This window comes from Nansenia antarctica, assembly GCF_963989245.1.
Source record: "Nansenia antarctica genome assembly, chromosome: 4".
NCBI lineage: Eukaryota > Metazoa > Chordata > Actinopteri > Argentiniformes > Microstomatidae > Nansenia > Nansenia antarctica.
Window position 1 is genome coordinate 64,847,961 of NC_137689.1, and position 24,878 is coordinate 64,872,838.

Sequence of the window (24,878 nt, forward strand, 5' to 3'; positions counted from 1 at the left end):
AATGTATTCCATCTCGTCACTGAAGAATCCTGGGAACCAAAAGCACAACTAAGCTCATCAAACAAAGACAGAACTAAAATACTAAGAGACGGTTAGAGTCATTAGAGTAGGAATGGAGGTCTATCTGAATTTGTCCAGTAAGACAATTCTTCTTCCCTGTCTCCTTAACGTTTTCTCTTACTGAATCCATCCCTTCTTGTCTGAGTATCAGCGGATGATAGAGGTACTGTAGTTTTACACTGTTTCAGGCCTCCCATAGGCTCAGCTGTTTCAGGCCTCCCATAGGTCAGGGGGAAGTGTGTGGGTGGAGTCTACAGGTCGCCATGACACCTGTCACAGCAGAGACACGCACCCATTATCATGCGCCCTAGAAATTGTACCTGCCCTCACAGGGGACTGGGGCTAGAGGCTTACAGTATGTAGTAGCGGTACTATATATATACACACACACACACACACACACACACACACACACACACACTACATCATTTAACGACTGCATTACATCACCTTTCGGTCCAAGTACATGTACATAAATCCTGAGTAACACACCTATTTTGTTGTCTCCAAGTGATTCAAGTGAAGGTCAACATAATTGGTGTATCTCTGTCATAAAGCAAGCCTATTTCCCTAAAGAAACTCTGTAGTGAGTAACTACTGTCATACAGACATTGCTGTCTTGTGCTACACGGACAATGCACACTATCGTCAATGAATAAACAATGTCAAACACATTTGTTTAAATTAATAAAAATTATCAAACTGATTTTCTTTTATGAATAAACATGGTCAAAGACCTAACATTATTCGGAGCTATAAATGCCATATCTATTAAGACCATTTTACTGACACATATTTGTCATCGTTAGGGTTAATACTTGGCATTACTAGTATTGTTAATCCACTGGGCACAATGAGTCTGCCTGTAAAACTAGATTTAAATGAGCCTGTACTCTGCTACCCTTAAGAACATTCCTGGAGGGAGTCTCTTGGTATTTCTAGGCGTGCGTAATTGCCTGAACAATGTTTCCCTAGGTGTCTGACATCTTGATTCATGAGTGAGGGAGTCTGCAACATAGTTGTATCGGAAAGTTGTACAGGAAAACCTGTTGCCAAAGCACAGTGTCAGTATTTCCTAATGGACTAGCTATGCCCTCCCTACCAGCTGCCCCACTAGCTGCCCCCTCTCTGAGTCCTCTGTGAGAGGAGAGTGAAAAATAGCGAGCATACACGCTCACATCACTATTTCCCATCGAGCTGTGAAGGCTGAGCAGGCTGCACCCGCCTCTCCACTAACAATGCAATGCTAGCTAATGAAGAGTGTGGCGCGTCTTCGGATGAGAGTAATGATGCCACATTTAAAACATGTCAAAACCCTGCGAGAGTTTCAAGGGTGTCTGCGACATTCTTTGTGGCCCCATAAAAACCCCATGCCGAACTGGGAGACCGTCAGTAGCAAGTCGGGGCCAGCAAGGGAAAACACGAACAGGCCTTCCTCTGGTGGTGGAACTATTCTCCAGAAACAAAGATCAACGACAGATCCTAAAACTCACTGTACACACTGCAAACATGAGAGGAGCGTCGTATTCTCAGAAAACCGTGCAGGTGAGCGGCTCCAGCAGCAGCAGCAGCAGGATGAGGGTTCAGAGCCCGTCTCCTTCTCGCTGCCGCGGATCCTCGTACAACCGCGGACGTTCTGGATACCAGGGCGCCGCCGTTGAGATGGGCACGGAGATTCACCAGCATCACGCCAACGAGAAGGAAGAGATGGAGGAGCTGAACGTGCGGTTTGCCGGCTACATCGGGAAGGTGCAGGCCCTGGAACAGAGGAACCTTGCCCTGCAGGCAGAGTTGGCTGCCCTTCAGGGCCGCTTCAAGGGAGGTCCCACCGGCATCGGCGCGGAGTACGACCTCAAGTTCAAAGAGATGAGGGAGCTGATCGAGAGCCTGACCAATGAGAAGGGGGCTGCCGACATTGAGAGGGGCTACATAGAGGAGGAAGTAGAGGTGTGGAGGCTCAAGCTGGAAGAGGAGCTGTCACTCAAAGGTAGGCTTTGCCACGGGCTACTCAATGGATCTGATGTGCTGGTACCATAATATTCTAGATTTCTTGACATGTTTAACTGTTGCAGTGATGATGAACACTTGAGGCATTAGAAGTTACTAGTGTGTGTATTATGTGTAAGATTCTACATATAATCAATTCTTGACTTTCCTTGTAAAACCATCAACGATGTCACACTACATTACAAAGTCTTAGAAAATGTTGGCCGATAATTCAGTCCTGCTGGTTACAAGCACTAGATACCATCACTGTAGTGGTAGCAGCAGCAGGGTGGTGGCAGTAGTACTGTATAAGCGGCTAACATCCTCCTTTTTAGACTTTGTAATCAAGTGTGATATCATTGATGGTTTGGCAACAAAAATCAAGAACGGATAGAATGTGTTACTGTGTATGACCTAATCCACAATCCATTTGGGGAATTCCAGAGGAGGCTGAGATGATCTTGAGAGAGTTCCGCCAGGACGTTGACAACGCCACCCTGCAGAAGGCTGATCTGGAGAGGCGTGTTGAGCAGCTGGTGGCTGAGATCGAGTTCCTGAAGAAGCTCCACGACGAGGAGGTGGCTGACCTCATGAAGCAGATCGAGGACTCCAAGGTGACGGCCGAGCTGGACGGCGACAGGCCCGACCTGGCCGCCTACCTGCGCAACATGCGCGCCGAGATCGAGGCTGTGGCCGCCCGCAACGTCCAGGAGGCTGAGAAGTGGTACAAGGGCAAGTTCGACACACTCAAGGAGCACGCCGGCAAGCACGAAGGCCAGATGAAGTCCATGAAGGACGAGATCAGCACCTTCCACAACCAGGTGACCGACCTGCAGAACCAGATCGACGGTCTGCGCGCCCGCAACGCCTCCCTGGAGCAGCAGCTGGACGACATGGAAATGGCTCATCTGGACAAGGCGGGCGGCCTGGAGGGCATCATCGCCCAGCTGGAGAGCCAGCTCTGTGAGACCAAGCTGGAGATGAGCAAGTACCTGAAGGACTACCAGGAGCTGCTGCACATCAAGCTGAAGCTCGATGCAGAGATCGCCACCTATAGGATGCTGCTGGAAGGGGAAGAGAAGAGGCTGGGCATCGTTGGAGAGCTGGCAGGTCAGTTCGCTGGGATATAGCACCCCTAGTGGTGCTCTAGAGTTGCATGTATCTAACCATTATAGGGATTATTATGAGGGTGAATGGAAAGGAATTTGTGCGCCAAAATCGTATTCATTTGTAATGCAAAAACACTGTTGATCCAATCCGGTTGCTCACACCAACACTGATTATGACACTTAATATTTCTTATTTCAGGTGTCTAAAAATCATTCCAGACAGAGCAGAGCTTCATATCCAAAGGTACACAACCATATCAGCTCAGAAGTACATTTGACTGTCCATGTTTGTTGTGGTCTCCATAAGTGAAGTGTTTTCTCTGATCTTTTGTAGGAGCTGTGACAGAGGAGTGGACCACCGCAGTGTCCCACAGTGTGGAGACTCTGTCTGCCTGACCCCCCCACCCCCACCACCCCTACGAGCTCAAATAAACCATACCTGTCCTTAAAAATAAACTTACCCCCATTTTATGTAACAAAACTGAAGACGTTTACATAAATGTATACCAAGTACTACTTAATAAAGCTTGACTTGAGTGCATTCAGCTGCTGGGTGGTTTCTTCAAAGAATTGTTCTTCTGCAACTGTATGTCCTATTCTATACCTAGTATGGTGTCTGGGTTTAGGGGTGTTAGGTAGAGATGAGGGTTTTCTCTCCTCCTAACTTACTGCAGTCTATCACTTGAATAAATCTTAATCACCTCAAATGAGACATGACTCATTCATACCTTCTGCCTAAAACAATCAATGTAAAAGGGCCAAATAATTCTTAATGGCAGACAGACCAAAGATATTGTTTATTATCTTAAATACAAGCTTAAAAATAAAAAAAATACATAGATCATTGTCATTGTGGAAAATAAATGTGGATTGACTCTTTGAAGTATGGCAAGTCAAGGCATTGAACTTACTGCAACCCAGTTAGGGTTAGTATGCATTTTTAGTATGCAAGATTTCCATATCATACTATTCTTCTATTATTGTACTAATAGCATTTCTATGGACCTTTAACAAATCGATACACATCGAATACAATGATTACAATTGACAATAAATATCAACAACTGAAGAAATCATGTATATTGTTCAAATAAAACATTTCACAAGGATTTCACAATTTAACAGTCACAGTGTTAACCCCTTGACAGGTCACTGTCCAAGCCTTGTTTGCTGTTTCTGTTGTGTGTGTGTGTGTGAGATGGTGTGTGTCCACCTCTGAGCTAAGAACAGCTGATGGTGGTGGGAGAATGTTCACTTCCGGTTTTTCCTCCTCTTCAGGGCCTTCCACTCACCCTCCTGTGTGGCCAGACTGCCAAACAGCTCCTTCACCTTCCTCTTCCTCTCCGAATCCCTGAGACACACACACACAGAGAGAGAGACACAGACACAAAACGTCAGGTTATCTTTATTGACCAGAGCGTATTTGACCTTCTTCACTAATGCGTGGGTGATGTCATACTGACCTGCTCATGACCTCAGAGAGCTTCTCTCTGGCCAGGAAGCGGGAGTCTTTGCGAATCTCTCTCAGAGCGCCCTTGAACTCCTTCTTGTACTTGTGCTTCAGCTTCTCCTTCTCCCTCTCTTCCTTAGTGTTCCCTCGCTTCTTCCCATAATCCAACCTGGAAGATTAAGAAAGAGATTACATATGGAACGAGACAGTCACCAAAGAGGAATGTGGTCCTTTCTCTGTCCTCGTCTTCAGATGCTACTCAAGTTAGCCAATTCAACAGTGTCTCAACTCACACTTCAACAATCTTTGGGGTGAACAGTTTGAGGGGAATGGGTTTCCTTTTCTCAAACACCAGGGGAGGACGGGACGACTGCGTGCCAGATATGGCCTCCAGAATTTCCCTCTGAAGCTCCTGGGACATAAAGGAAACAAAGCAGTCGAGATTAATAAAATAAAATAAGTAATAAAATCAAATAATCAAATAATCTTAATTGATGATGCTTCTGATGATGCAAATTTTTGGAGCAAATCAAAGTCTTGTTGCTAAATACCACGTATAACACTTCGCACTCTAGGTGGTTAATGTTCTGGAATTCTTTGGCAGTTAGTGAGTTTTAAGTGAGCCTGGTAAGTGTCAGATGAATCAGCTCATTTGGACCAGGAACTATGGTACTGGTGGACACACCCTTCAGTACAACATGAGGATAGATCTGATTGGCTGTAGTGCTCTAGTGGTCATTGATTCAATGAAGTAAGCAGTGCTTAACACGACCGGGTAGTACTGGTCTTTCTATGGATAGTCTCTGAGACCAACCGAGACAGATTATGGTTTGAGGAGATTATGGAAAAATATTTTAAGGACATTTGCCCCGAGGCTGACACTGTAACTGACAGTGTAGCTGCTCTCACCTGTAACAGCGGAGGGTATGATTTGACAGGGAGATGTTTGGAGAGCACGGTAGTGATGGGGTGGAAGACGTGTGTGAAGGAGGCGTCGTCTCTGTAGAGCTGACAGCAGCGCTTCACCAGGTCCAGACAGGTGGCTAGACAGGACAGCCTGGGGGGGGCAGGAAGAGGGCAAACATCATTACAATGGTACCACAATATCATTACAATGCTACCATAACATCATTACAACGGTACCACAACATCATTACTAGGGGTGCAACGGTTCTCTGTTTTTTTACGGACGGTTCGGTTTGCCTTCCACGGTTCAATACACTACTTTCATTTCTTCCTCTCCTATTATATACTAGTCCTAAAGCCTAAGAGGCACTTTTTTGTGACGGCAGCTGGTGAAACCGTAAACCACTCGCGTGAATTCACTCGCATTCATTGTTATTGTTTTCTGGAGGCTAACGGTAAGTGATACACGGCTTGTAAACACACTTTAATTTTAGGACGTTTTCAAAGGCAAGGACTGTGTGATCATCTAATTATGTGTAGTTATGTGTTTTTAGCATGTTGATGTTCTATCAGCATGTTGCGATGTTATTAAAATACAGTTTAGACATTCGTACCGAAACCGAACCGTGACCCAAAAACCGAGGTTCATACCGAACCGTGGGCCAACTGAACCGTTACACCCCTAATCATTACAACAGTACCACAACATCATTACAACGCTACCACAACATCATTAAATGAACCACACCCTGATCGGATAAGCCATTCAAGTGATTTGGGGAGAGCAATAACAAATTGTTGTTAGCATTACACAGCTAAACAACTTGAGGCCAAGTTTCATAAGAGATTGCAGAAGAAAATGCCCTAGCATTTAAAAATAATAGGATTTCAGTGTATGGAGTCGGTGGACCACGGAAAGGTCAAAATGAGTTAAGAGTTTGACTTTTTACACACCCAACACTGGCATAATGATGCTCTCCATCACTCATTCAGTCTGACACACACACACACACACACACAAACACACACACGGCCTGGGGCGGAGTCTGTAAGTGGGTCCACTGGCCTACAGGGAGGTGGTGTGTCTCTCCCCCCCACGGGGCTCACAGAGCAGCGATAATTACCACGGTGCCGAGACACTCCTCACACACACACGCAGACCAGCATCTGTCTTTGTAAACCCCACAATCATCCACACAATTGGACACTGCTGTGTGAAGACCAGAAGTCATTATTTATTCATTGGCAAGTTCATATGGTTCATGACAGCTGTTGGGTTCATTTTTTATATATATTGTTTTCGGGGGAAGGGGGGGTGAAAAAGAACACTCATCTATTTTATCTTACAGTTACATGGAAGTTACAGGTACTGTACAATTTTATTTATTTTTTAACAGCTTGGCACTGGATTGCATTTTCCAAACCCGACTGTCGTTTATTCCCGTCAGAATGCATACAAAATAATATGCATATGTATATGCATACAAAATACAGCCAAAAACACTGCTTTCACTTTAGTCTTTAACAACGATGTCGTTGCCGATCTATCATTACTAAATATATCATTTGATTTGCCTTTAACATTGAACATAGTGTCGTTGCCAAGTTCACAGCGTGGCGCAGCGCCGCTCTTCCGTTCTTTGTGGAGAAGCCTGTGCACGTGTCAACTCACATGTCAACCACCCACTAAAGACAAGAGGCTGGGTTGAGCATCTGAATACCAGGAGGCCTAGTAGAGCACATACAACGGCACAAATCTTTATGACTGCTCTACGTCACACGTGCTTCCATGTTGACCCTCTGTATTACCACTCCCACGCAACACCTCTTCCATGGAAGGGGTTCAACCAGGAGGCTGACATCTCTCATCACTAAAGCCATCCTTCAGCATAATGGTCCGATAATGTGTGTGTGTGTGTGTGTGTGGGGGGGGGGGGGTATACAGCAGACACACACACACACTTTGATTTAATAATGGGTATTAAATCCAATGAGGCATGTTTGCAGAGCGCTCTCCCTCTCAGCTGAATCTAATAGCAGGGTGCGTGAGGCAGCCTACACAGCAGATGAAGTGTGAACAGTATGGCTGACTAATCCTGACGACCACTTCTCCTTCCATTACATCCACTGAGTCATCCCTGAGGCCGCGCGGACATTAGACGGCCTAAGCTTGTGCTGCCTGATATCTCTGATGTGACCTTTAAGGGCGTCTCTCCTCTAGTTCGCCGGTAATGATTTTATTATTTCTTACACACACACACCTATGTGCCGTCTCTCACTTATGGTCTCACCTTTCCTCTCTTTGGCGCACACACACACACACACACACACACACACACACACACACACACACACCTCTCAGTGCTGCCTCTCACCTGTAGTGGTCTCTCTCCAGGTCTGTGTTGAATGTGAGTTGCTGGGTGGCAGACAGAGGCAGGGTCTTCTTACTCCATGTGTGAGTTGACTCTGGGTCTGAGAGTAGCAGCAGGTCACTGCACTTCCCCCCCTGCCTGAAGGGCGGCACCACTGAGTAACCTGGAAAAAAGCAGCAGCAGTTTTCACAACACACACACACACACGCACACACACACACACACGCACACACACACACACACACACACACACACACACACACACACACACACGCACGCACGCACAATGAAGCGTGCTTCTTTTGCTCTGAGAATTGGAGGGGGGAGCGTAGTAGAGTACAGTCTGAGTCAACCTGCTGGAGTTAATTGCACCCATGACGGGTTGGCAGTGTGGTGAAAGTATTTCACCCGGCCCTGCTAGCGCCAGGAGGCCCCCTGCAGCACACACACACACACACACACACACACACACTCGTTGGCACTTGGCAGAGACACATGGCCAATATTGCTAGCTGCATGGTAGCCTGGTGGTGATAAGAGTTCATTAAGCAGCTCTCCACTCCTCTTGACGTCACAGTGGCCGGCCTGATAATACAATATCAACAGAAGACAAATTAAGTACTGAATTACGTGATGACAGAATTACGTGAAGTTGCGCTCGGGAAGAGAAAACAACAACTGAATACCGTGGACGCTTACGGCGGTCTCCAGAAATAGAGGACTGTGGGGGTTTGTGGGAGGCGATTACAAATAGGGTGGGCGACCCGGTCGACTAAACAAAACAAGTACACAAACGTGAACTTCTGCACTAGGCGTTCCTGTGTGAGCCGTTGTTGGGGTTGTGAACTGAAGACCTTGAAGAGGTATAGAAATGGAATAGAGTGGAATAGAGTAAGCTGTTTGTGGTGTAAGTTGTATTAACAGTGAATTCCCCCAGTAGACGGACCTGTTTTGGTTTTATCCGGCACGGCCAGGTGAAGCAGTCCCAGCAGGAAGTTGATGAGCTCGGGGAAGAAGCGCTTAGAGAAGGAGACGTACTCCAGAGCGAGGCAGCAGAGCACCGTCCCCGACGTCACGTCCTCTAGAGAGGTCACTGGACACTGTGGAGAGAGAGAGACACACACACACACACACACACACACACACACACACACATAAGACATGACAGCGAATGCTTAAATACAATACTGTACAAACCAATGAAGAGAGAAGAACCCATGCTGGTAACACTTTATTTCAACTGTACATCATAACGTTGTCACTATGTTGTCATAAGCATGACGTAGCTGGTGTCAATGTGTCGTGTGGAACATTCACATCAACACACACTACCACTATCAAACGCAACCTCGTCTACTACGGCTCATTGCCTTTTCCTCAGAAGACTACATCTTTAGTCTGGTCTGAGCCAGCGAGCACGTCCACCATCCAGACAACCACTTCTCTGTAGCCAGTCTGCCTTCTCAGTGAGAGCCCCTCCCAACCGCGCCTGGGTTTTGCTTTGACGACACATGGAATACAAATGGAACGCAGACATGACGGAGTGGGTCAAAAGGTGGACCCGGCGTGCGGCCGTGTAGCGACCACAGAGCCTGGTGGCTGAGGACCATCTGGAGGGGTGCCCATCTCAGTCAACTCAAAACATGATTCAAAGACTGTGTTTATATCTGATCGCAGATAGAACTCTGACATGCATAAACAGAGAAGGCCAGAGGGATCTGTGCTGCTAGGGAGAAGGGATGGATTCAGAGGAGATGGTGGGTAATGAAATCCTCGGAAACGAAGGAACTAGGGCTGGGCAAACGATCAAAATTTCTTTTTCGATAATCGCAAGAATTAACGATCAATTATCGATTAATTGATAAGCTTTTTTTTCATTTAAAAAAACTGGGGAAAAAACTTTATTTGTGTTGCTATTGCACACATTCATTCATTCACATTCAAACTAGACACTACAGTCAGATAACAATCCTCTTAAACAAGGCAGTGAGTAGCCTAAATTGTTTAACTTAAAAACACATTTTACGTTATAAATAAAAATATAGAAAATAAGTAACTCACCATAGGAGCAGTAAAAAAACAGTTACTCACAAATAGGAGGATGACTGAAAACGTTAGTGTCCTTAAGAGCGTCCAGCTTAACTTAAATTTAAACTCCAGCGAGAGACTGTAGGCGGCAGGCCTACTGGTTCTTGTTCAGAAAGATGATCATGTTAACATGTTCAGGGGTGAGAGACGAACGCAATCTGGTGACACGTGGACAAACTAATTTCCATTATTATTATTATTTAAAAAAAATACAAATAAAACTTATTAATGATTATCGAGCAAAATATTTTGTGATCGACCAAGATCCTTATCGATCAATTATCGATCGTCGATCATTGATGCCCACCCCTAGAAGGAACCTCTTCAAAGGTCGATTAGTGGAGAGCTGACGTGACGGAGAATCTTTCAATAGCTCTGAAAAAGGTTATGGTATATTTCTGCGGTCATGAGGAAAGACCATTTGCAGAGCATTTGCCATTTGCAGAGCACGCGCACACACACTTACCTTGGTGAGGGCCTGGCTGATGAACAGTAAGGCTGGGGTGGTGACAGGGTGGCGGAAATCCGAGGTAGGGAATAGCAGTGCTGTTATCTTCAGGTAAATGAGCTGCACGCATGCATACAGACAGACAAACACACACACACACCACTTTGATTAACTATAACCCTGGCACTGACAGAATAAGACCAATTTACACCTGGTAACTTATGACTTATGACAGGAAGCTGTGGTCACATGACAGGAAGCTGAGGTCACATGACGATGAGAGGACCGTACCGTATCCAGGCGTGGCAGGGCCGTGCGACCTCTGACCTCCAGGGCCTCCTCCATGCTGTGAGCGTTGTCGCCGAGGGCCGTCTGCATGGCCTTGCAGGCAGCGTCTGGGAACAGCTGGCACAGACCGTACAGCTGCCTGAGGGAGGGGTCAGAGGTTATATGGTAGCCCAGACGAGGGCCGTGTTCAGTAGGCACCGAGCGATTGTGCAACCGGGAGGGTGCAAGCTGGATTTGTCAGATGGGAAAACAGATCTTGTTTGCTGGAAGCATTTCCAAAAACCTGGAAATCTGAAGCCACGGCCCTCTACTGGGGGTATGGAAGTCACGATCCCTTCTGTACTCCAGTAGAGAGCTGGAACATCTTGAACACACCGCTGACCTATACTTCAGCTGTGCGTGTGCTTTTCATTTCGGCGCCCGTGTTGATGAGTTCGAGCAGCCATGCAGCGCACGTCTGGTCGCCGCGACACGCCATCTAGGGATTAGGACTCTCTTAGAGCCGCAGGAGACACGCAGACGGTATGGTGGCCGCAAGCGTGAGAGCAGCAGCAGCTCCGCCACGCACTGATGAGGTACGGGTTGGCGGTGTGTTCGTAGCGTAAGACGTCATGTCGTGAGTATATATGTGGTGCCAACTGAACACTGCTCCGGTAGAGCACACTTCCTACATGGAGCACAGCTGATATCTGCAGCATCCCACAAGGTCACTCCTATTTTGTACTACCTGTCTATATTTAAACCATGCATCACTGGGTACGGTGATACACAGCAACATGAGAGACAGAAGAAAAGAGAGAGAGAGAGAGAGAGAAGAGAACGAGAGGAGAAGTGAAGTGAAGAGCGAAAGATAAGGTACTTACGGTATCAGCTTGTTTATTGTGGTGAGTTCCGGTGGGCTCCTTGTGGCTAACTCCCCGACATACTCCAGCAGAAATCCAAACAATTTCTGAGAGAGAAATCCAGTTGTTAATTCATTCAAATGCATCGTCTTCTATCCCAAAGCTACAACAATGGTTTTCAATATGAGCACTATTCATTTCACACTTCAGTACTATCAAATGAATGACGATGGCTGGAACAAAAGTCCACTTTACCTGCAGTTTGCCTTTGTTCCCCACAGCCAGGCTGGGGTGGTTGCATTTCTGCGTCCTGGCCACTATGAGGCACTGGTTGTCTGGGGAGTGGCCGTGGAGGAGAGCCTGCAGGTCAGTGTACTGCTCCGGGGCTGGGAGGGGGCAGGAGGACACAGGAAACCAGCATTATAGAGGTGATGGTGGTAGACCACAACCATGGTTATGTAGGGGATGGTGGTAGACCACAACCATCATTATAAAAGGTGAAGGCAGACGAGGACAATGGTTATGTCGCAAACAGATCTCATGACAATGCAGGGGGTAGGTGGTAGAATTCAGAGGACAGGCTCATTGCGATGCATGGAATGAATGAGGAGTGATATCAAACACATTTCAAACATCTGATTTCAACCTCCTTCAGCCTCCCCTGTTACAACGTAGGTCTAGAGGGTTGTTGTTTATCATTAGTATAAAGTCTATTGATTTTTTTTTTTGTTGCTCAAATTGCTCAAAAGCAATTGTTTGTTGTTATTTACCAGTGGTTGAAATTGTACCTTCCCTTAACCACCAGAGGGAGCCACGCATTGTTTGTTTGGTGAGTCAAGAGAAAAGCCTTCATTCGGTTTCACTTAGAACAACAAATATGCTAAATTCAATCTCAAATTGCTATTATGGACAATCTATAGTCCATAGTATTTCTTTGTTTTCTTTCTTACCTGCAAAGGTGTATGGGAGTTCTGCTTTGGCTGCCTCCTGCTGGACCTTCCTCTCCTCTTCGCTCAGCAAGCTCTGAGGTTCGGCAGCAGACTCTTCTTCTTCTTCCTCCTCCTCCTCCTTCTCCTCCTCCTCTCCCTCTTGCTCAGAGTCCAGGTCTGAATGGCTGTCCTCGGCATCGCTGCCTTCTACCTCAGATCCCCCCTCCACCTCATCCTCATCTTCTCCTTCCTCCTCCTCAGATCCCTCCTCTTGATCACTCTCTCCCTCTTCTTCACCTTCACCATCCTCATCCTCCTCTTTGTCCAACCCCTCTTCAATGTTCCACTTTCCATCCTACAAAGTGACACAGAAATGAATCATTCAGTATTATTAATCTATACGGACCCTTTGTCTGTGTCAAAGAGAACATACACCTGTGTGCCCACTCAGGGACAAGTGTGTGTGTGTGTGTGTGTGTGTGTGTGTGTGTGTGTGTGTGTGTGTGTGTGTGTGTGAGTGTAGCAATAATTCCACGCAGAACAGGAAATCGATGATCGAACAGAACTCAAGTGAATCATACAGGGTTCCTACAAGTTTCAACAAGTCACATTTTTAGACCTTTTTTAGACTTCTTTGAATAACATTTTAGACCTAGTCACGAGGGATTAGGGATTTCACTGCCATACAGACAAAAAAGGAAGCGAATCTGCATTTTTTGGGTTACAACTTGATTAATTTCCACATAAATAGATGTGGTCGGATTGATTTCTGATCTAATTTTTAAGACCTAGCACCTAATTTTTAGGCCGAATAACTGAAATGTGTGCCCTGTTTAGGCCTTGCTGTTCGGATTGCTGGATTTTAGACTTTATGGCTTTTTAAGACCAGCGCGGGAACCCTGATCATAGATGGTGTAATCAGAACCGATGAGACAGATGCCTCCTACCTGATAGGCCAGAGTGTGCTCGTCATGCTTGTCCAGGATGAAGCCGTCGTTCAGGTCATCAGCAGACAGGTGAGTCAGTGTCTTGGAGGTGTCCTCGACTACATCTCCCATCATCCTCCGCAGCCTGTCCGCCTGGATCAAACCAAACCACCCAGGGAGAGGAGGGAAGGGGGGGGGGGGACAGTGTCAGTGGACAGGTCAGACATGTCAGAGATTAATTAAATTACATTCAACTTTATTGTCATTGCAAAGTACTAGACAACGAAATGCAGTTCAGCATCTAACCAGAAGTGCAAATAGTGATATAGCTAATTCAGCTACCTCTAGTTTCTGCAGTCGCTCCCTCTCCTCCTTGGCCAACTCCTCTGGCGTCTTTAACTTCTCAGAGGGCTGAGCCTTCATCTCAAAACCCAGCTCTCGCACCATCATGTCATATTCATCCAGCTGAAACAAAAGAAATAAAAGACAAGACAGAAGAATGAATGGGACTCAGAGATACGATCGCATTACACCAATCAAAGAGTTAGTTAGGTCTTAAGTAGCCCTGGTCTTCAGGTTTCTTCCCAGGAATTTAACAGTGGGGCGCTGGTTTGCATCATCAAAACCCGACTTGTGTTAATTCATGTCAGAATGTGCAAAAAATATAGCCAAAACGCTGAATTCACAGAAGCTTTCTCATAGCGCTCACATTTTTAACAATATCGTTTAACAATGTCGCGACCAAAGATAGTTCATCTATCGTTACAAAATATATAGTTGAATTTGCCTTGAGATGTTTATTTTAGATTTCTCTTTGGGGAGAACCATGGTCATGGATCTCACCTTGGGCTTGTTGTCCTCCTCCGCCTCCCGCTGGGCCTGGGAGCGCTTGTGGGACAGCAGCCCCTGGATGCTCTTCCAGTCCTGGTCCAGTTTCTCTGTCAACACCTGGGACTCCTCCTTCAGGTTCTGCCTCTCCCTCTGAAGAAAACCAACAACCCAACCTGTCAGTCATCTCACACCACACACCTGAAGAAACACCACCTTACTTAGGACTTACTTAGGATCTTACTTCGTCAGATCATGACAAAGTGTATTTTCTACCCTTGTGTTATGCGTTGACAAACATGACGTTTGACTTTCAAGCACGCCTTTTTCTAATGACAGAGGACGGATCACCTTTTCCTGCTTCGACTTGATGATTAACTCCTCGATGAGCTCCTGGCGTGACTTGGCCCTGCGACCCCCTTCATCGTCCTTCTCCCCCGGGACCTTCTTCCTCAGTAGACCCCCTCCTCCGAAGTGGGATCTAGTCATCTCGGCTGGTAGGGAGATGGATGACAAATATTAGGACAATTCCCATATATGACAATAATTCATCATTGCAAGAGTCAGGGATATTGTCTTTGGATGATGTCCTTCTCCAGTCCAGATATGGTCAACCTGTTGTAAGTAAGTGAGACATACAGTGAAATCCTGAGATGTCAGCTTAGGATCAATATGACTCACCGGACAGTAAGCCTTTCTCCTCAGAATCACTGTCGCTGTCCACCATGTCATTGAGCTTCTCCATCTCGGCCAACGACTGGCCGTAGTGAGTCAGCTCCTCCTCCTCATTCAGGTTATAGATGTCCTTCTTGTCGTGGGTGCGCTGAGGAGGTAATGTGAGGTAGCAGGGGGGTCATGTGACGCTACCTTAACAAGCATTTGGAAGCACGGTGGAAACTGTTTACAGCAGCGACAGTGGGGGGGACAAAGAGACATTTTTTATCTCACCTGTCTCTCCATTGCAAACCTCTGGAGGATTTTGTCCTCTGGATCCATGTTGGTGTCATATTCACCAAAGCGTCTGTCTATGAACTTATTGGCCTTGTCTTTTGATTTGTATTCTTTCAGCAGGGTTTCTTTTCGCTGAGGTGACGAATGAAACAGTTTTAGTAAAGAGCATACTTGGACAAAAAGACATAAGTCACAAAAACACAAGGCAACTCTAATTGACTTTGAGCATTGCAAACGCTTCACCTTATTGTTGGCTTTAGTTCTGGACACCCCCGGCAGGCCGACATCATGCTTGCCCTTCCTCCCGAGGATCTCAAACTTCTTCCTGTTGATCTTCACCTCGAACGGGTTGTTCTTGATCTCCGTGGAGGTTTTGGTCTTCCGGACCTTATCAGACACTGACAGGTTCTTCTTTTTCTGGGGCTTCCCCATCTACACACACACACACACACACACACACACACACACACGAGGGAGTTAATTGCAATCACAATGCAAACTTTGCACAGCACTCATGTGGAACTGTGCAGTCTCTCTGGGAGGGAGTACCGACTAGAGACACGGGTCTACACACATACTGATCTAGACCATTGGCTAGAGATCCTCTAATTACAGAAAGGCGAAACTGACTGTAGTACTACTAGCTAGTTTAATAGCCAACAGACAGTTTATTTTATGTTTGTGAACTCATAACAGATAGTAACCAACTTCAACTTACTGACCTCCACTGACCAAATGCCCTGACATCCTGACAGTAAACATCCTGACAGATGTGTTAAACGATCTTTTACAACTCGTTGCAAGAGCTAATTAATATGAATGAACCGCTAAACGCTTCCACACTGTACACATAACAAGGCTAATGTGTAGCTGTCTAGCTACCTAGCCATAGCTGTCTGCAAAACATCAATCACGTCCGTCAGAGGTACAAAGATACGCTGGATAAACACGCAATGTTACCTTAGTGACGTTGTTGAATCGGAGTGGTCCGAAATGTTAAACTATAACGCTAAACATTGATTTAGACTTATCCACGTTGTTTCACAGTAGGAAATCCAGCGTGTCAGAAAGTGTGAGGTCAAAGTTCAACACCGGGGAAGAGAGACAAGAAGCGACTGTGTTAAATGACCGGCAATACATTTTTCCACAGCGCCACCCTCAGGTAAACATCCAACAGTACACTGCGAAAATACGTTAGGCCTACATGGCATTATGCTCAGTACTCAAGTTGTAAAAGAAAATCAGGGGGGATGGTGGATTTTATCCTATGGGGCCAATTTTAGCATCCCCACAGCGTCAGTGTCTTCAGTGTCAGTGACTTGGTAAAAATGTCATTGCATGTGTGCGTGCCCCCTTGCCCACAGTATTTTACTCAATATGCGCAAAACTAAATGTTGAAATAGCAGTAATTCCACGTTCATTGATAAAATGACATAAGGGATGGAAAGGGGGGATGGCAGTTTTAGAAGGGGGATGATTTTGACTGTTTTTATTTCCCTCAACTCGAGTGCTGATTATGCTCATAAGAAAACAATGTGTTTGGCATCTGATACTGTAATGTAAATGAACGGGATGCAGTATCATGGGGTCCAATAAGCTGTTCCTCGGATGATGTACTCACAGGGCTGCCAAGTTTCACCAAAAGTTTGGAGTGAGATTTTTTGGCGTGGAGCGACCCAAAACTGTGCACGTTTTGGCAGCGGCGGCCCCTCTCTCCCACCCAATTATTTGTGCTAGTTTCCTGCAATTTTACATGTTGTTCATAATAAACCAGCACAAGAAATGAAAATAATCAACATTTTATAAAACAAGAAAACAATTCAGACAATATATCATATTTATGAAATCTTAATAAACAAATACAGTAGCCTACAGACTCCAAAAGAACATTGGGCTCCATCAACAGGACTCAGCCCCTTGGTCAGCAGCAGAAAGACCCGTGATCTTATATACAGTGCATTGCTCATAGATGGCTATCATGTTATACAGTACATACCAGGGTTTTTCCTGGGTCAGAATGAGGGCTTGGTGGGTGCAGCGCGCCCACATTTTTTTTGAGCGCCCCCAATTGTTTTATTTGTATTGTAAATTGTAATTATTATTAATTATTATTATTATTAATGTACCTGGTTATGTTACAGTAGAGAAACAAAAAACAGTTACCAAAACTGAGTATTTACTAGCTAAGATTGGCAAAAGATTGGCGTGGTGCAACCGAAATTAGTAAACAACTAGTTTGAAACTAGCTAGTAACAACTAGGGGTTTAATAACTACTAAATACCTGCATTTAGTAATGACTTACGCCAAATTGGTGCAACCCAGTCCAGTAGGCTACCAGATACGATGTTGTAATGTATGCACATATTTTGCTACCACGGTTGCCAGACGGAATTGACAATGTCCAGCCCAACCGGTCTAAAAGCTGCCGAATCCACCCGTCCAGTGTGACCAAAAGTAGCCCAATCTGGCAACACTGCTTGCTACGTTCTTGCAGCTCCCGTGAACACAGGTTCTTCCATCAGCGCTCGCCTGCCGCTTCGATTGCACTCAAGTTAACACACGTGCAGAAAGATGCCACGAAACTCATGTCCGGTAGCTTTCTTTCAAGGAATTTCAAAAATAAAAGTCCCGTAAAACAATTGTTATTTCTCGCCGTGAGAAATAGAGATGCGGTGTGAGAGCGTGAGAACGATTGTGTGAGACTTGGCAGCTCTGTCTATAAGATTTATTTATTTACTTCAGACTGTAAGGTCTCTATAATCCCTGCTTCACTCATTTCCACAGAATGTATCTTTGTAGAACAAAATGGCAAAGAGTATTTATGTGTATGAGTAAATCGGTTTATTTCATTGCATTTTAATTGGGACAGAACATGCAGATGAGGTCAGCAGTGACAGTATGTAATCTACTCTGTAGTGATGAAGGAACGTGAATCACCTCAGAGTGCAACAGGATTCGTTGTTTGAAACTATTTCAGAATTCATTGGACAATTCATGTATGAATAAAAACCTATATATATATTTTTTGGTCTAGGTACTACAAAAGTAGGGATTCACTGAATCAACAAACATTCTTTGTCAGGGTTAGGGTTAGGGACTAGGGTTAGGGTCAGGGGCTACAGTCAGGGTCAGGGCTAGGGTCAGGGCTAGGCCCAGGGTCAGGGCTAGGCCTAGGGTCAGGGCTAGGGCCAGGGGCTAGGGTCAGGGCTAGGCCTAGGGTCAGGGGCTAGGGTCAAGGCTAGGCCTAGGGTCAGGGCTAGGGTCAGGGGCTACAGTCAGGGTCAGGGCTAGGGTCAGGGGCTACAGTCAGGGTCAGGGGCTAGGGTCAGGGACTAGGGTCAGGGGCTAGGGTCAGGGCTAGGGTCAGGGCTAGGCCCAGGGTCAGGGCTAGGGTCAGGGGCTAGGGTCAGGGCTAGGGTCAGGGCTAGGGTCAGGGGCTAGGGTCAGGGCTAGGCCCAGGGTCAGGGCTAGGGTCAGGGTTAGGGCTAGGGTCAGGGGCTAGGACACGTCTGTGTGACCCTAGAGCATTCTCATGAGGCGAACGACATCCTGGTTCTTCTCGTCCCTGACCCTCTGTATCCTGGCGGCCGGCTCGGGGGCGGGGCTGTCCACGACCCTCTCCAGGGAGCACACGTCCAGGGCGGGGGGCGAGCCCAGACCCTCTGGGGCGGCGGGGGGAAGCCCAGGCCGCCCCTCACCCTCCCCGCCCTCCCTGGAGAACACGTAGTCCCTGTTGAGGGCGGACACGGCGGAGTCGTAGACGCTCATCAGCCAGGCCATGGGGTTGGTGTAGTCGGCGGGCGGGTAGGGGTAGGAGCCCAGGGCGTACGGGCACGGGCTGGAACACACCAGGAAGACACCATGTCACCTGACCAACTGACCAGGAAGACACCCTGTCACCTGACCAACTGACACCAATTTAATTCATTCACCAACTGCCAGAGAAGAATTCCTGAACACTCACCACCTAGAGTGCCGAGGGTTCTGTGTGGTATTTACCTAGCAACAATACTCTGATTGGCTCGCATTAAAACATTTGAATAAAGTCGCCCCTCGGCACTCTAGAATGTTGCCCGCTCGGGCGACTTCCTTCACCCTCGGCACTGAAGGAGTTAAAACGACACCGGAACGACGTCAGAAAAACAAAACAGCCAAACAGGAAGCGGAGAGGACGGGCCTGCTCACCTCTGGTTGTAGTACTGGGACCCAGACAGGAAGTAGGGGGGGGAGGGGTAGCGGGGGGCGCTGGGGTAGAGGTCTGCGGGGTGGGGCATGGAGGGCAGAGGGTACAGGAGGCCGGGGGGGGGGGGGGGCCATGCCAGGAGGGGGGGCAGGGCCCTCTAGGGCGGCGCTGTAGTACGTCTGCTGCTCCCAGGGCCTCTGGAAGGGCTTGGGGGGGGCGTCCCCCAGAGGGAAGGCGGAAGCCGTGGTCGCCTTGACAACATGCTCCCCAGGGCCTGCCACACACACACACACACACACACACACACACACGGCAACCATTCAAGCACATACTAGACACACGCCATGATACTGTTTATATGTGTCTACTTCACTCCTCTGTCTAGGAGAGTGTTATCTGTCTCTGAGTCTAGGAGAGTGTTATCTGTCTCTGAGTCTAGGAGAGTGTTATCTGTCTCTGAGTCTAGTAGAGTGTTATCTGTCTCTGAGTCTAGGAGAGTGTTATCTGTCTCTGTGTGTCTAGGAGAGTGTTATCTGTCTCTGTGTGTCTAGGAGAGTGTTATCTGTCTCTGAGTCTAGGAGAGTGTTATCTGTCTCTGAGTCTAGGAGAGTGTTATCTGTCTCTGAGTCTAGGAGAGTGTTATCTGTCTCTGTGTGTCTAGGAGAGTGTTATCTGTCGATGAGTCTAGGAGAGTGTTATCTGTCTCTGAGTCTAGGAGAGTGTTATCTGTCTCTGAGTCTAGGAGAGTGTTATCTGTCTCTGAGTCTAGGAGAGTGTTCTCTGTCTGTGTGTCTGACCTGTGCTGTCTGTCTGACCTGTGCTGTCTGTCTGACCTGTGCTGTCTGTCTGACCTGGGGGGCGGGGGTACGGAGCTGGGCGCCCGGGGGAGATCCTGGGGTAGGAGGAGGGGCCAGGGGCGGCCCTCCCTGCGTAGGGGGCGGGGCCAGGGTAGGAGGAGGGGCCGAGGGCGGGGCCAGGGTAGGAGGTGAGGCTCTCCAGGGAGGGGTACACCCTCCTCTTCCCCGGCCGCGGCTGGTAGATCCACTCTGGGGGGGGGGGGCAGGGGGGAGGGGTCAGACAGGGGTCAGGCAGGGGTCACGTCTTTGACATGAACCCTTTGGAAATCCAGTACATTTGTGTACAGTTGTGAATCAACTACCTAACAGTCGTATCATCAGTAAAAACCTTCCATGAGAACTGTTTATTCAGCCTCTCCTGTGTGTGTGTGTGTGTGTGTGTGTGTGTGTGTGTGTGTCAGCCCTACCGGGATGCTCCAGTCTGTGCTGGTCTTTGAGCCTGCGGGCCTCCAGGTAGTAGGGCTCCTTCTGGGCCTCAGCCAGGAGGCTCCACTCCAGGCCCAGCTGCACGCTGATGTCTGCCATGTTGGCCGCGGGGTTGGCCTGGCGCAGGACCGAGCGGTGGATCCGCGCCCACACCATGAAGGCATTCATGGGCTTCTTGATGTATTCGTTCCTGCCCTGGCTCTGAGGTACCTCCTGCACCACTAGGGGCCGCATGGGACACAGGTTAGTTAGGGTTAGACGTGGAACACAGGTTAGTTAGGGTTAGACGTGGGACACAGGTTAGTTAGGGTTAGACGTGGGACACAGGTTAGTTAGGGTTAGACGTGGGATACAGGTTAGTTAGGGTTAGGGTTAGATGTGGAACACAGGTTAGTTAGGGTTAGGGTTAGACGTGGGACACAGGTTAGTTAGGGTTAGACGTGAGACACAGGTTAGTTAGGGTTAGATGTGGAACACAGGTTAGTTAGGGTTAGGGTTAGATGTGGAACACAGGTTAGTTAGGGTTAGGGTTAGACGTGGGACACAGGTTAGTTAGGGTTAGATGTGGAACACAGGTTGGTTAGGGTTAGGGTTAGACGTGGGACACAGGTTAGTTAGGGTTAGACGTGGGACACAGGTTAGTTAGGGTTAGACGTGGGACACAGGTTAGTTAGGGTTAGACGTGGGACACAGGTTAGTTAGGGTTAGATGTGGAACACAGGTTAGTTAGGGTTAGGGTTAGGTCTGTCTCTATACAATAAGAGTGGGACTGCCCCACTCATAGAAATAACCTTTAAAGAAAAGCAAACAAAGAATACATAAATTAAAATGAGAATAAATGCAGAATAAATAGGTCCAGTTGCCTGCTTGTGAGGGGGGCATGGTGAGGTTGACGCCCTGGGTGGTGACCTTGGCTGGGGCTTTGGGCCGCTTCGGAGGAGGAGCTGGGGAGTCAGTCACGGTCAGACCCGGGGGAGGGGTCAGACAGGCAGGGGGGAGGGGTCAGACAGGGGTCAGGCAGGGGTCATGTCTTTGACATGAACCCTTTGGAAATCCAGTACATTTGTGTACAGTTGTGAATCAACTACCTAACAGTCGTATCATCAGTAAAAACCTTCCATGAGAACTGTTTATTCAGCCTCTCCTGTGTGTGTGTGTGTGTGTGTGTGTGTGTGTGTGTGTGTGTGTGTGTGTGTCAGCCCTACCGGGATGCTCCAGTCTGTGCTGGTCTTTGAGCCTGCGGGCCTCCAGGTAGTAGGGCTCCTTCTGGGCCTCAGCCAGGAGGCTCCACTCCAGGCCCAGCTGCACGCTGATGTCTGTGATGTTGGCCGCGGGGTTGGCCTGGCTCAGGGCCGAGCGGTGGATCCTCGCCCACACCATGAAGGCATTCATGGGCCTCTTGATGTAGCCGTTCCTGCCCTGGCTCTGAGGTACCTCCTGCACCACTAGGGGCCGCATGGGACACAGGTTAGTTAGGGTTAGACGTGGAACACAGGTTAGTTAGGGTTAGACGTGGGACACAGGTTAGTTAGGGTTAGACGTGGGACACAGGTTAGTTAGGGTTAGGGTTAGACGTGGGACACAGGTTAGTTAGGGTTAGGGTTAGACGTGGGACACAGGTTAGTTAGGGTTAGACGTGAGACACAGGTTAGTTAGGGTTAGGGTTAGACGTGGGACACAGGTTAGTTAGGGTTAGACGTGGGACACAGGTTAGTTAGGGTTAGACGTGGGATACAGGTTAGTTAGGGTTAGGGTTAGATGTGGAACACAGGTTAGTTAGGGTTAGGGTTAGACGTGGGACACAGGTTAGTTAGGGTTAGACGTGAGACAAAGGTTAGTTAGGGTTAGATGTGGAACACAGGTTAGTTAGGGTTAGGGTTAGATGTGGAACACAGGTTAGTTAGGGTTAGGGTTAGACGTGGGACACAGGTTAGTTAGGGTTAGATGTGGAACACAGGTTGGTTAGGGTTAGGGTTAGACGTGGGACACAGGTTAGTTAGGGTTAGACGTGGGACACAGGTTAGTTAGGGTTAGACGTGGGACACAGGTTAGTTAGGGTTAGGGTTAGATGTGGAACACAGGTTAGTTAGGGTTAGACGTGGGACACAGGTTAGTTAGGGTTAGGGTTAGATGTGGAACACAGGTTAGTTAGGGTTAGGGTTAGACGTGGGACACAGGTTAGTTAGGGTTAGACGTGGGACACAGGTTAGTTAGGGTTAGACGTGGGACACAGGTTAGTTAGGGTTAGACGTGGGACACAGGTTAGTTAGGGTTAGATGTGGAACACAGGTTAGTTAGGGTTAGGGTTAGATGTGGAACACAGGTTAGTTAGGGTTAGACGTGAGACACAGGTTAGTTAGGGTTAGATGTGGAACACAGGTTAGTTAGGGTTAGACGTGGGACACAGGTTAGTTAGGGTTAGACGTGGGACACAGGTTAGTTAGGGTTAGACGTGAGACACAGGTTAGTTAGGGTTAGATGTGGAACACAGGTTAGTTAGGGTTAGGGTTAGGTCTGTCTCTATACAATAAGAGTGGGACTGCCCCACTCATAGAAATAACCTTTAAAGAAAAGCAAACAAAGAATACATCAATTAAAATGAGAATAAATGCAGAATAAATAGGTCCAGTTGCCTGCTTGTGAGGGGGGCATGGTGAGGTTGACGCCCTGGGTGGTGACCTTGGCTGGGGCTTTGGGCCGCGGCGGAGGAGGAGGCGGGGAGTCAGTCACGGTCTTCCCCGGCCGCGGCTGGTAGATCCACTCTGGGGGGGGGGGCAGGGGGGAGGGGTCAGACAGGGGTCAGGCAGGGGTCACGTCTTTGACATGAACCCTTTGGAAATCCAGTACATTTGTGTACAGTTGTGAATCAACTACCTAACAGTCGTATCATCAGTAAAAACCTTCCATGAGAACTGTTTATTCAGCCTCTCCTGTGTGTGTGTGTGTGTGTGTGTGTGTGTGTGTGTGTGTGTGTGTCAGCCCTACCGGGATGCTCCAGTCTGTGCTGGTCTTTGAGCCTGCGGGCCTCCAGGTAGTAGGGCTCCTTCTGGGCCTCAGCCAGGAGGCTCCACTCCAGGCCCAGCTGCACGCTGATGTCTGAGTTGTTGGCCGCGGGGTTGGCCTGGCGCAGGGCCGAGCGGTGGATCCGCGCCCACACCATGAAGGCATTCATGGGCTTCTTGATGTATTCGTTCCTGCCCTGGCTCTGAGGTACCTCCTGCACCACTAGGGGCCGCATGGGACACAGGTTAGTTAGGGTTAGACGTGGAACACAGGTTAGTTAGGGTTAGACGTGGGACACAGGTTAGTTAAGGTTAGACGTGGGACACAGGTTAGTTAGGGTTAGGGTTAGACGTGGGACACAGGTTAGTTAGGGTTAGGGTTAGACGTGGGACACAGGTTAGTTAGGGTTAGACGTGAGACACAGGTTAGTTAGGGTTAGGGTTAGACGTGGGACACAGGTTAGTTAGGGTTAGACGTGGGACACAGGTTAGTTAGGGTTAGACGTGGGATACAGGTTAGTTAGGGTTAGGGTTAGATGTGGAACACAGGTTAGTTAGGGTTAGGGTTAGACGTGGGACACAGGTTAGTTAGGGTTAGACGTGAGACACAGGTTAGTTAGGGTTAGATGTGGAACACAGGTTAGTTAGGGTTAGGGTTAGATGTGGAACACAGGTTAGTTAGGGTTAGGGTTAGACATGGGACACAGGTTAGTTAGGGTTAGACGTGGGACACAAGTTAGTTAGGGTTAGACGTGGGACACAGGTTAGTTAGGGTTAGATGTGGAACACAGGTTGGTTAGGGTTAGGGTTAGACGTGGGACACAGGTTAGTTAGGGTTAGACGTGGGACACAGGTTAGTTAGGGTTAGACGTGGGACACAGGTTAGTTAGGGTTAGACGTGGGACACAGGTTAGTTAGGGTTAGGGTTAGACGTGGAACACAGGTTAGTTAGGGTTAGAGTTAGATGTGGAACACAGGTTAGTTAGGGTTAGATGTGGAACACAGGTTAGTTAGGGTTAGGGTTAGACGTGGGACACAGGTTAGTTAGGGTTAGACGTGGGACACAGGTTAGTTAGGGTTAGACGTGGGACACAGGTTAGTTAGGGTTAGACGTGAGACACAGGTTAGTTAGGGTTAGACGTGGAACACAGGTTAGTTAGGGTTAGGGTTAGGTCTGTCTCTATACAATAAGAGTGGGACTGCCCCACTCATAGAAATAACCTTTA

The 24,878-nt window shown here is 47.8% G+C and overlaps 2 protein-coding genes across 2 annotated transcripts; one reads left to right on the forward strand and one right to left on the reverse strand.

Annotated features, from left to right (window-relative positions):
- Positions 1–1,569: 1,569 nt before the first annotated feature.
- LOC308156262 (vimentin) lies at positions 1,570–3,551 on the forward strand (the record flags this gene model as incomplete). Its single annotated transcript, XM_080529610.1, has 3 exons — positions 1,570–2,047; positions 2,491–3,156; positions 3,490–3,551. 3 exons carry the CDS (start codon positions 1,570–1,572, stop codon positions 3,549–3,551), a joined length of 1,206 nt encoding a protein of 401 aa, XP_080385736.1.
- Positions 3,552–4,028: 477 nt separating this feature from the next.
- On the reverse strand, positions 4,029–15,615 carry nop14 (NOP14 nucleolar protein homolog (yeast); the record flags this gene model as incomplete). Its single annotated transcript, XM_080528255.1, has 18 exons — positions 4,029–4,506; positions 4,619–4,774; positions 4,899–5,017; positions 5,515–5,662; positions 7,887–8,046; positions 8,830–8,983; positions 10,438–10,539; positions 10,711–10,846; positions 11,571–11,656; positions 11,805–11,935; positions 12,500–12,833; positions 13,426–13,557; positions 13,747–13,869; positions 14,248–14,385; positions 14,584–14,726; positions 14,914–15,055; positions 15,181–15,315; positions 15,427–15,615. The coding sequence occupies 18 exons, from the start codon at positions 15,613–15,615 to the stop codon at positions 4,407–4,409; spliced, it is 2,628 nt and encodes an 875-aa protein (XP_080384381.1). The 3' UTR covers positions 4,029–4,406.
- Between the last annotated feature and the right edge of the window lie 9,263 nt (positions 15,616–24,878).